General features: G+C 41.9%; 1 protein-coding gene across 2 annotated transcripts in view; it reads right to left on the bottom strand.

Annotated features, from left to right (window-relative positions):
* The window catches only part of ADAM23 (ADAM metallopeptidase domain 23), a 221,656-nt gene that overhangs the window by 138,725 nt on the left and 69,248 nt on the right, over positions 1–13,683 (bottom strand). For both annotated transcript variants that reach the window (XM_063430077.1, XM_063430075.1), the window contains exon 4: positions 11,012–11,075. In XM_063430077.1, the coding sequence (XP_063286147.1) occupies positions 11,012–11,075 (64 nt within the window). The remainder of the gene's footprint in view (positions 1–11,011; positions 11,076–13,683) is intronic.

Below are 13,683 nucleotides of genomic sequence, written 5' to 3'. Positions count from 1 at the left end.
GAGCAGCAGGAAATGTTAGCAGAATGCTTGGTTGTATAGGGAGAGGTATTAGCAGTAGAAAAAGGGAAGTGCTCATGCCATTGTACAGAACACTGGAGACCTCACTTGGAGTATTGTACGCAGTACTGGAGACCGTATCTTCAGAAGGATATTGATACCTTAGAGAGAGTTCAGAGAAGGGCTACTAAACTGGTTCATGGATTGCAGGATAAAACTTACCAGGAAAGGTTAAAGGATCTTAACATGTATAGCTTGGAGGAAAGACGAGACGGGGGGATATGATAGAAACATTTAAATACATAAAGGGAATCAACACAGTAAAGGAGGAGACTATATTTAAAAGAAGAAAAACTACCACAACAAGAGGACATAGTCTTAAATTAGAGGGACAAAGGTTTAAAAATAATATCAGGAAGTATTACTGTACTGAGAGGGTAGTGGATGCATGGAATAGCCTTCCAGCTGAAGTGGTAGAGGTTAACACAGTAAAGGAGTTTAAGCATGCGTGGGATAGGCATAAGGCTATCCTAACTATAAGATAAGGCCAGAGACTAATGAAAGTATTTAGAAAACTGGGCAGACTAGATGGGCCGAATGGTTCTTATCTGCCGTCACATTCTATGTTTCTATGTTTCTAAATTGTTTTAACAAAACTGGAGAGTTCCCAGCAACCAAAATCTTCACCTTGTACTTGAGAGGTGATAATGAGACAGGAGGGACTGCACCTATAACTTTATTGCACTCTAACCGCTACAGTAAAATGTTTGTGCTAATGGTAGTGTCACTTGGAGTGTCACTATAGGTTTGATTTAGTGGCTCATTTCCATATTGTTTACATGGAAAACCAAGACATTCTGTGCATTCATCTTATAGCAAGGCAGATGAGCAGCTAGTGACAAGTTGGAAGAGGTAGCATAAAGGTGCCATTGAGATGCAAAGGAACCGATCGTACCATCCACAGAAGAAACACAGAATGAGAAAAAAAGAATGTCTAGAACAGAACCTTCAGGAACACCAACTGAAGGAATAGAGCAGTAATGTTGTACCAGAATATGAAATGCTAAAAGAGAATTGATTAAAAATAAGATGAGAACCATTAAACTGAAGTCAGATAAACCATGGTTGGAAGGAGGGGAACAGGCTATAAACAGCCAAAAGAGTAATAGTAAAGGGCCTTTGGATTTAGCCTCAATTTTGTCAGTTTGATTACCTGCATTATGGTGGAATGCTAAGAGTGGGATTCAGATTACTCATATTAAATATAATGCGGACAATCATTAATAAAATGGAGTTAATGTTTTTTTTTCTTGAAACGTATCGAACAACAACCATGAGTTTCCTTTAAATACTATGCATAGAATATAACACTCCAGTGATGATCTTGTGATGAGGAATGGAAGAGGAATGGCATTTACATCTAACTACTTGTGATCATAATTGCTTTCATTGCAAGAAACAAAAAAGTATTTCAATCAACACAACTGAGAAGGTAAACTTATGCTCATTATGTGTATTAAGCCTTCCGCTGCATCAGATAGTGGTTCAGTATGGGGCTACAGAAAGCTTTTACACACTGCAATGAATCAACATTTTACCTGAAATGACTCCTGGAAATGTAGCTGATGAAAGCAGCTTTCTCCTTAGAGACATATCATTTACAATTGAATAACAGGACATTATATGGAAACAGTCTATATGTGTAGAGAAGAAAGAAAGTAAGAAAGAATTAAGGAAAAGCATACTGATATCATAAAAAAGAGAAAAAAAAACTGAAATGTAATGCTTAATATTAACTTTTGTGCAGCTAGCTCATTGTCCACTGTGGCTCCAACAGTGACGTAGTAATTATAATCCAAAACAGACAATTGTAAACAGAATTTGTAATGCACCTCAGTGCTGTAATTTTTAATGAAGGCATACAAAATACAAATTTTCTGGTTGCAGACCCTTTATTAATATGAAATGCATTGATAAAAGGAATGGAGCATTTTAGTTACGAAGAAAGGTTAAAAAATTTAAATCTCTGCCGTGGAGTGCGGAGGACTTTGCACCCAAGAACTGCAGCGACAGGTAGAGGCCCTATCCAACCGCAAGTAAATTACCTTCGCCCATACCTTCCGCGCTTGGGGTAGAGCCATGACCCATGACTCCCACTGCTGCCAAAAGACTCTGACTTACAGGGGGCGAGCAGAGAGATAAGTTGCAAATGTATACCCCCCCCGACTTTGGGGGGTGGGCTGTCACCCAGGCTGGGCCTCGCCGCTGGGGCCTAACCAACCTGTAATGAACGCTCAGGGAGTGGGGGATGGCTTGCTACCGAAGGGGCAACAACGGAAAACGGCAAAATCTAGTTCCCCAAACGTGGGGGCGCACGAATCAACATACCCAATAGCCAAGGCCTGAGACACTACAAACCACAAAATGTCAATGTGTTTTTACCATTACTTTTTACTGTTTTTCTGTTTACCAACATTGTGATAGTTAATGAGTAGGAAATGTTTACCCATGTAGGACCCTGGGCCGAGTTATTAGAGGGCGAGGATTGCTACACACAATCATAATTTCATTTATTAGAGCTGGAAAGGGGCACCGCAAATTTGTGACAGTCCATTCGAAGGTCGACAGGTTCAAGCGGTGCGGACCAAACACAAACGTGGACTGCACGGAGGTTCCAGTCCTCCTTTCAACTCCCCACAGAAAACAGCGTCTACAGGAAAGTAAGCGAGGTGCACGGGCCACTAGTGGCACTGTGCGTATCCGCTCCTCTACGCATATTCCCAGTAGTCACGGAACCCTACCGAAATCCCCATTCATCTCTTCTCTTTTAGGCACCCCTTCATTCCTATACCTCACCTCTTTTTCTCTTCCAACCGCGCTCTTCCCCTACTCCCTGAATACAGACATACCTTACCACCAACACCGATAAGATACGATGGCACTGCCCCCGACCCACCTTACTATCCTCACCATAAACGCTCGGGGACTTAAAAAGCCGGAGAAACGCTCAGGGGCATTGAGGGACTTCCATGCCAAAAGGGCCTCAATATTCATGATACAGGTAACACACTTCAGGGAGGGGGACAGACCCAAGCTGACCAGCCATCATTTCCCACAGGGTTACTACAGCGATTACTGCGGGGGGAAATCCAGGGGAACAGCTATATTGATAAGAAAGAAAATACAGTTTCAGGAGGGGGGCTGCATGCTAGACAGGGAGGGCAGATACCTGTTCTTAAAAGGCTCGATGCGGGGCTGATGTACACTTTCACAAACAAATATGCCCCTAACCGAAAACAATATAGATTCCTTTCACGCACTCTACGTAAGCTCCAAACTTTTTCAGAAGGGACTCTCGTGCTGGGGGGCAACATCAACATAGCACTGGACCCCAAATGGGACTGCTCCACAGGCACCTCCCATATCCCCACCCAACACTTGAGCACCATCAAATTCCTCTTGAGACAACACTGCCTAGTGGACTGTTGGAGAGCCCACCACCCAGACACCTTCTTCTCCCACCCACACAACTCCTACACTCGACTGAACCATTTCTACACAACACACTATACTCTCCTCTTAGTGGTAGACTGAACACATTGAGTGGTGACATAGTTGGATTATGCAGTGATAAACCTTAAATCCCCCTTATTCCGATCCACGACATCTAAGTGGAGGGAGGCTCAACGACTACCTACTATCCCGACCGGACTTGACAGCAGGTATAGGGCAGGTCCTCAAGGACTACTTTGAGACAAACACCCCAGAACAGACATCCCCGATGATCAAGTGGGAGGCCCACAAAAGCATGGTAAGGGGACACCTCATACAGATAGGTGCTGAATTTAAGAAACAAAACAAAGCTCGGCTATCTGCTATTCTGAACGACATTCACAACACAGAAGTCGCAAACAAATTCACACAACACCCAATGCATCAGGCAAAACTCCTGCAATTGAGAATGGACTTGACCTCGCTGCTACACTCCAAATTCAGCAGAGACATGGTTAGACACAGAGCGTTCTTCTTCCTACACTGGAATAAGAGTGGCAAGCTTCTAGCCAAAATGCTGGCTAAGAGGAGACAACTGACTTACATTGATAAACATTGAGACAGAAAGGGCACCCTGCAACACCTCCCGACTAAAATCCTTGAAGCAGTACACACCTACTACTCTGACCTATATTCACTGCCACAGCCCCGCACGGACAAGGCGAAAGCACGGTTACGGGCTTCCATCCAGTTGTACCTGACAGCACATCCACTGCCATCCATCGACACAGACACATCTAACTTGTTGGACGAGCCGATCACCCCAGAGGATCTAGCAATGGTAATAAAAAAACACCAAACTAGGCAAAAGCCCCGGCCCAAACATGTTACCACTGCGATACTATAAAAGCTTTCCAGAAAGCCTATACCCACCACTGCTAGCCTCCTTTAACGCAATACGAGACTTCCAACGCATAGCGAAACAAGCACTAACGGCACATATTACCATTATATCCAAAGAGGGCAAGGATGAAGAGCATTGTGGTAACTATAGGCCCATCTTGCTCAACAATTATGACATAAAACTCTTGGCCAAGATCCTGGTGACCCGGCTTGACACGCATACCCCTCGCTGGTACATCCAGACCAGGTAGGGCTAGTGATGAGGCGAGGGAAAATACTATTTGGGCATTCACCCTCATGCATGGAAACTGGGGGAAAAGACCCCACGTCTTTTACTGCTATCAACAGATTTGGAGAGGGCCTTCGACCCGGTGAGCTGGGAATACCTATTCCAGACATTGGCGCACTTGGGGTTGGGACCACACTTGAGGAGGTGGATAGAGGCCCTTTATGACAAACCTACCGCCCATATCCTGGTTAACCCGGCACTGACCACTGAATTCTCCATCCTTAACGGCTCTTCGTCCTTGCCCTCTATCCATTCCTGACGCACATTAGGCGGGACAGGGACATTACGGGGGTCATAACCAGGGACGTCCACCATAAGGTAACATCTCGCAAAGATTCCAGCCACCCCCACCCGCCTTAAGGCCACTCAATTAAGACCTCTGTCCACTATATAGACAAGAGAGAGGTGTAAAACCCCATACCTATATCTACGGCTAACCTGCTTTAAGGTAGCAACGCCTTTAAAGCACACCTGACCCACAACACCTGCTAGGCACTTGTCCATGGGCTGCAAAACTTTCTAACCACCAAAGTTATTAGCAAGCTGTATTGCACTTCCATCCCCACAGAACTAGTGGGCACAACCTGCTATATTATAAGTTTTAACCAAACAACTTTCACACACCACACGTTGCTACATGCTACATCTCGATAGCTGTTTAAAAAGTTTTCCATTATTCACATCTGTGCTTATTCCTTTCCTCAGCGGCAAAGTGGGCAAGTAGTAGCCACGTTACCATAGGTTGACTTCCTCTGATTATGCTAAATATGCCTGTGCTATTAACCTAGCCTGTTTATACACCGCATGAAAATGCCTAATAGTCAGACACACCTATGTTCTTGCCTATGTTCTTGCAATAGCAGTTTCATATTCTAACAATCTGCATAATCTAATCATCACATATAATATGTCCAGAAGGTATGTTATGCCTTGTTATTCTATAAATCGCACAAACAAAAAAGGTTTTAGTTAAGCTTGTGACCCCATAATCTTTCAAAATGTTAGTATGTTTAAACTGAATCAATACCTCATCTGCCATATCCTATAGTTGACATTTAATTTTGGTTTAATTCTTGATGTATCTACACTATAATATAAAATGTACAATGTTTTGACATGCCAAACAATTGTCTCTGAATGTTGACCGACACGCTGCCTGTTGTGGCATTGCTTGCCTCTTTGTATTTTACGTGCACAACAAAATAAAGAATTAAAAAAAAAAGGAAAAGGAAAGTTGTATGCTGCAAGAAACTAGAAAATATTTTTTTTTTCTTTTAGAAAAACTATAGAGATTTGAACAGGGTAATGAATTGGTGGCCAAACCCAAATAAAATGTACTCAAGTTTGGTTCGTCCTCAGACTGTGCCTGGGTTTCTTTTAAGACTGAAAGGTGCCAAGTGTGTTAGTTGTGTTTTAAATGCCAGACTATAGTCATTTGGACATTGATCTTTTTTATAACAGATACAAATATCATGCAGCATGACAAGTTAAACTGTCTCTTTTTTTTAGCACGGTTATTTGTAGCACTGGTAAGCACAACATTACAAATGCAGACAATTGAGATACAGGGATACCATAGAGATCTGGGATAATGCAGTATGGATCTCATATAATCTTTCACTTAGAATCATGAATCAGCAACTGCAGTGATTGTACTGCAGCAGGCAGCCTCTTATCCACTGCGCACACTGGAAGAAAACCGCTTCTTGCTTTATTTAGCATTTCAGCCGTTCCCAACAGAGAACAGTCAAAAGCCTGTGACATAACAAAAGCCACTGTATATTCCTTTTCTCTCATTGTACTGTATAACACAAGCATGATTAAAACAGTAATTAATTTATTTGCTGCAAAATCCATGGGATAATAAATGTCAATATAAACCAAGCAAGCCTGGATTCAGGCAAGTGTAACCATTTCATGGAGACTACAGGTACAATCATATTATTATAAGAAACCATAACAGTAGGCATTTCATTACATCACGAGGTACGTGTTCTCAAGTTTTCTAAAGGGCGCTCAGCGATTCTCACCCCATCAGTGGCGTACACAAGATCAATGGGGCCCTGGTGCGAAAATTGATCCGTGGGTGGGCCGGTGCCGCTACACATGGCGGCGGGCACCTGGTTGGAGGGCCGCCAGTGCATGCAGATACACTTAAAGGACCACTATAGGCACTCAGATCACTTCAGCTCAATGAAGTTGTCTGGGTGCCAGGTCCCTCTAGTTTTAACCCGGCGCTGGAAAAAGGTAAGTGCTGAAGGGGTTTTAACTACACACACACTCTCACGAACAGACACATACACACTAGCTAACAGACACACACATTTACTGACAGACACACACTCAGTGACAGACACACATACACACTCACTTACAAAACATACACTCTCACTGACAAACACACACTCACAGACACACACTAACACACTCACTAGCAGACACACACTCAATAACAGACACACAAACACACTCAGTGGCACACACAGTAACACTCACTAACACACTTACTGATGCTCACTAGCAGACACACACAAACTAACACACACAGTAACACACTTGCTGACACACACAAACTAATACACTCATTAACAGACACACACACACACTAACACACATACACACTCACATATTTTTTTAATTTTATTTAATCCCCCAACCCTACCTTTGGGAGTGCTGTGGGGATTCCTGCTGTCCCTGGGGTCCAGTGGGGTCCTGCTGTCCCTGGGGTCCAGTGGGGTCCTGCTGTCCCTGGGGTCCAGTGGGGTCCTGCTGTCCCTGGGGTCCAGTGGGGTCCTGCTGGGCTGCTGGGCGCACGCACAAGGGAGGGAGCACTCTCCCCTGAGTGCTCTCTGCCCAGCTCCCTCGCGCTGCTTACTGATGCCGGAGACGGAATATGATGGTATGTACGCCACTGCACCCCATTTAGATGGTGTTATCCCAATAGGTGGTGTGACCAAAAAAAGTATAGGAGTCTCATATAAACTTTGTCTGACATAGGAATGCCTCCCAGTAATCCAAATTTAGGCGGGACCGTCCAGATGTATGGGTCCTGTCTCACTCTCCTGACTTTGTTCCCGATTTTGCCCCCTATTTGTTCACTATCTTCAAAAGTGCAATGTGAGTGCATACTTAGAAGCAATCAGGACAGTGTTACGCTGCACACTAGGACCATGTAGAAATTAATGAAAAAGTGCTCCCTGAAAGTTCTGTCCTCGTGGGATTGCCTGCTGGATTGGCCTACCTCCTGTCCATGTTGGTCTGAACTTTTGGGCAGAGCCAGTGATGCAATCGCATCATTACCCCGACTACTCCCACCACCGTCCTACTTCTTGGAACGCCAGTGTTGGGAAGCATGGATATTGGTAACCGGTACACTCTGGCAGATTTGTTTACTGAAAAGTGAATTGTAATGAATTCACTATCAACTTATAAAATGTAGGCTAAAGTAGTTACGCTGGAAGAGTAGTAGAGATGTTCAGCTTTTTCTTCCTGAGTCATGTTTCCCTAATTTTTCCAAAATGTTCATCAGTTCACAAAAAATTACCAGTTTTTGTGGAATGCAACTCCAATGACACTAGGCTAGTCAAATGCCAAGTATCAGGTTAGCAATTTTGCCAAATGCTGCCTCTACCTGGAAACTGATAAGTTAAAATAACACTCAAAGCATCAAAACAACTGTTTAGTGTTTAGTTCATGCCCTTGGAGTTTTATTGCTCAATTCTCTGCCATTTAGAAGCTAACCCCTTCCAGACAATAAGATATACCAAGGGTAGGAGTGACTATTAGGAAACTTTGGCAACCACTACAACCTGCTTTACTTTGGCGTCCTTTCAGAGTAAGTAGTTTAAGTAGTAAGTAGTTTAAGAACAGATTGACAACTTGCCTGGGTCCTGGTAAACATACACACTCTAAAGCCCCAATGCAACGGGGCAATTGCCCCCCACTTTCCCCCCAAGAAAGAATTGCAGCTGTTGCCTACATGGAGCAGCCCAGCAGCATGGGAGTCAGACTCTTCACTCTCATGCCTGGGCTACAATTAGGGTGACCACATTTTGAAAATGCCATTCAGGGACACTTCCTAATCCTTGCCCCTCCTGGACCCCCTCTTCACACTGGACACAGCGGCATAGCGTGGGTTTCAGCGTCCATTTCCCCCCATATTTCATATCCTCCCCCCCCCATATTTCATGTACAACCCCCATTTCATGTCCATGTTAGGAACATGGAATGTTTATACAAACAGAACATTTACACTTGTATAGTAAGTAAACGAAACACCTGCCAAATCATACCAAATTGGTTTCATGCATTTGTGGGCCAATACTGAAGTGAAACTTGCCATATCTACTAAACTGCTCTCACTTCAATTCCGATAAATCCTTATTTCACAGTGGTTCTGTCAGTCGTATAGACCAGATGGATTATTTTGAATCTAATGTCAGTACATGTTGATGGCTTTGCACCAAATCCAGCTACATGTACTGTTAGTCATCATTATACCTTTCATTCTAGCCATTTACATTGCTTATATGTTGCCTCTCTACATTTATTTTCTTTTAATTTGCGCTCACATTCCTGACTCTAATTCCATCTCTAATGTAGTAACTTGCTACACATTTTACCAATGTGGCAAACAGAACCTCACCACGGGCTTTTGGAGGAGCCTGCTTGCCAGCCTCCTGCCCAGGATTATGACCCCTGTGATAAACCTTGGTTAAAGGCACTGTGCGTGCCTTTTGTATTTATATGGTTCGGTATATGGGGCTTACCGAACAATTAGACTTATGCGGTTCATATACCAAATGAACTGCCGAACGGACCGACCACCCAGAACAGTTGTTTGCTGCTTATTACCCTTATTGAACTCGTTAACCGCAACATTCTAAGTGGCTAGCTGGGTGGCTGTCGTTCGTATGTGTGAACACGTAGTGGCAGCCATCTTTAGAACACATACAGCGGTGTTTGGTCGTCAAGTGCATGGAACTATAATCTCTATGTATGTGCAGCTGGATTCGTATGGGAAGAGTGGTGTTTGGTGGGAGCAAGCCCACGAACTAGGGATATAGACTGAGTGTACCCACGTAGTTTTACTGTATTGTGAACTCCCAAAAGAGACCGACCACACAGCCTGATTTCATGGAACTCTTTTGGGCAGGAGCCTTGTGTGCGGTCGGTTAAATTATGACCCGAACCCCTGAACTGATCTGGGTGTTTTTTTGGATATGTTGGTCCCCCAGATCGGGGCTATCAAGGGATGTTTCCATGTGTTTTAGGGGTACTTTCAGGAGGTTGTTAAAATGTGTGTTTTCTGTGCCTGGAGATAATTGAGTTTAGTACAGTTCCTGACTCAATAATCTCTCAGGCACAGGGGAGGGATTATCTTGTTTTGTGTGTGAGTGTCCTGGACCTGAGAGCCAATGTAATTGTGTGTATGTTTTTACTGGAGTCTACTCTCAGGTCCAGTGGGGAGTGCCCCTTGCATGGGGACCTGCATATAAGGCCAGTCTTTGAGGAACAAATGCATCACAATTCAAAATTGAATAAGTAGGAAAAATAGGGAATTATTAGAAAGATGAAGGATTTCTGCAACAACAGAACATTTATAATGTGTTTCGTGTTTTTTATTTGTGATTATTTGTTCTTTATTTGTGATTATGGCCTGTAATTATGTCACTGTGTCTTTTTCACACAAATAGAAGTTAAAGGAACTCTATAGCATTAGGACTACAAATCTGTATTTCTAACACTTTAGTGCTCCTGTGCCTACTTGTTTTCAGGTGTGTGTGTGTGTCCGTTTGCTATAAAATGCAAACAAAATAATAGTTTTATGTATCTTTTTCCAGTGGTTTCTAATTTTGAATACATATATATCCTAATAAGGTCTTGCTTTTAGATGAACTGCAATTATCGCATAGTTAGTAAACATAAGCCAGAATCCATTATTGTTCTTGACTCATTAATGCCAGCCATTGCTGTCGACTTGATGAAGACCAGCTAATGCATAGACTTCCACTGAATACCGCTGCTGTTTCATAGGACCACTGATCTTTTATCCTTTTTCATATTAACAAATGGCAGTGAAATACCAAAGTACCAAAACAGAATTTGTACAGCTGTTGGGGTAATTTTAAAACTGCTTCAGATTTGCTAGGACAATGTATACACAATTTGTCACATCATGCAGGCCTACACAAACAGCTAATTAACTGTCAGTTGTGTCTTATACAAATGAAATTGGAATGCAACTTTATTGAGAAGACTGTCAAGGCCAGGAATAGCCAACAGAACAAGGGTTTTGTTAAAGCCAGTCTGGGTTATATGATAAATTACCTTGCTTTGTCTTGGTTTTCCTTCTTTGTATTCAATCTCCATGTAATTTGATGACAGCAGGCCACTGTAAGAAATTAACAGAATTTCATTAGCAAGTAAAATTAGAGAATCTTACAATACCGAGAAAATTCAGTAAATGCCCCGTAAGTTAGTTTGAAAATAGCCTCTCTGCTATTATTGTGCTACAGCTTCATTGAACAATCACAAACTACGGCTTCTTTGAACAATCACAATTCTACTTAAAGCCTTCTATATCTTTTGCTACAAACAAATTCTGCGTTATAGCCAGTCTAAAATGTGCCCAACCATATAAGAAAAAAATAAAACTTTATATAAATCCACATATTAATGGGAAAAAGTATACGTTCAAGAGAGGATCTATGTTTCATTAAACATTGCACAGTTCTTTTAACCACTACCTCCTAGCTGCCCACAGTAAAATTACTTTAACATCTACAAGTGTATTCTAAAGCTGTAGGTTTATAAATATAGAGGGGGTATTTAAGTGGGAAGAAAAAGGGCTATCTTGCCCTACAACTAGGGCCACCTATAGAATTATATGCAGGAGGTCAACAACTTGACTTGACATGGTACAAACTTATCAGTCAGATGATGAATTTGAAAATATTTTGAAAAGTGCACAGAAGATGGCAGAGGAACCTGACATACATCGACTTTTGCCAGTGCAGAAGTTTGGACTTGCCACAGAAGAACCCATTTTGACTATGAGGCAGAGGATCAATGACCCAAAATAACAAATTAAAGTTACATTTTTACCAAGTTCTGGACTGGGCTATCAAGTCACTGGAAGAACATTTCTTGCAGCTCCAGGAACACACCAAACTCAATGAAGCAATGTCTGAAGACCTACTCCAGAAGTGCAAAGAATTGAAAAGAGTTTTGTCCCATGTTAATATAAGAAATATTAATTCAATGGATCTCAACAATGGGCTGAAAGCTCTGTAAAAATATGTCCTTGCAGACTCGACTTCAAAGGGTGTGCTAGAGTATATCTGAATAAACAATTTGACTGCCCATTTTCCAAATACCTTCATTGGTATTTGCTAACAGCTCAACCTCCCCCGACGTTACTGACTAGGGGGCGCTAATGCGCACGCGCGGCATTAGGCCCTCCCCATAGGAAAGCATTGAATCAATGCTTTCCTGTGGGGAAATAGCTGACACTGGTTGTCCTCATGCAGGGTTATTCTGTATACTTTAGATATACAGATAAAGTGCCTTGTAATTTATGAGACCAGAAAATGAAATGGAAAAAATCATTGGATGGTAGATGTTCTACTCTCACATCCTCTATGCAGGCTTATTTACTAAAGTGAGAATTAAAAACAAGGTCAATCTTTAAGGTCAAAATATGAAGTGCCTCCAGTAGCTGTCTGGGAGGCAGATTTAATGCTGCAATGTAACCATTGCAGAGTCTATGAAAAAATGTAAACATTGCAGCACTAAGTGCAATAGTAAGAGTGCACCAATGAGCTAAAGTGGCCTGAATGCCTGTAGTGTCCCTTTAACTTCTGTGTAATAATTCAAATTCAATCTCTACCACAACATTTTTTTCAGAGATCAGATTAAAGACTATGCAGTATATATCTCACTATAAGGGAAATGAGACTATAACAGCCTTCTTTGATAATACAGAGAATAGCTCTATCCTGAATTTTGTTTCTTTTTAAGCCTCTCTGTCATGTTTTCTTGTTAGATTTGTAACATCTTGTGTAATTTAAATTTTAGATTAATATGATTGTGATAGCTGGCAATGTGTTAAATGCTTTAACAAATATTATATAAATCATTTTCACAAAAATAATAACATACTCATCTTTTGAAGTATTGATTCAACTAGAACAAAACTAATTCTTAGCAAATACCACTAACAAAAAGTATTAATTAATTAAAGAGGCGATAATACTACTGATGAGCTGAGTTCAGCTTTTAGTTTTGCCATTTCTAGATGCCCTTTCTCCTGTCCCTATAGCGAGAGATCTGTGTGTATTGTAGAACAATATTTGCCTGTTATTGCAGCGCAGAGAGTTAACGTGAAAGCAGTTTCAAACCTATTTTCACAGGAGCATAGAACATCTGCATGATATTTTCAGCTCCGGTCCTTAGAGTCAGTAACTTTGCCCTACGGAATGCAATAGGTTAGCTTAATTGCTTTGCAACGCAGCAAAACATTCATGTTGTTACCCTGGCAGTGTAAAAAGTTGCACCTGCTTGTACCATCTGTGTGTCTGCATGGTAATAGCTCATATACCCAAAATGACTGACCTTTGTGTTCTTGTGAACAGCAGTGTTTGCTTCTTACATGGAATGTGTACCTAACACAGAGGTGTAGTTCTCAATTCATTATGATATTAGAATGAAAACTTAATTAATTGTAAACAATTTCATGTTTCAAAGGGGGTGGGTGAGTTGGGTGAGTGGGTGAAAAGAAAATAGTCGGGGCTCCTTTAAGAAGATAATGGACTCATTTTTTATTAATGATGGTCAATTTATGTCCTCATTTAAGATTCTGACTGGTAGCGGGCAGTGGTGTATTTTGGATCTGTGCTGCCCTAGGCATGAAGGAACTCTAGCACCCCCTAATCTAATTTTGCCCTACCCCTTCCTGTCAAGGCCTCACCTCTTCCTGTTAAAGACTAACACACACTTTG

This window comes from Pelobates fuscus, chromosome 8 (genome assembly GCF_036172605.1).
Source record: "Pelobates fuscus isolate aPelFus1 chromosome 8, aPelFus1.pri, whole genome shotgun sequence".
Lineage (NCBI taxonomy): Eukaryota > Metazoa > Chordata > Amphibia > Anura > Pelobatidae > Pelobates > Pelobates fuscus.
Note: the sequence above shows the minus strand (reverse complement) of the source record. Positions and strands in the feature narration are given on the sequence as shown.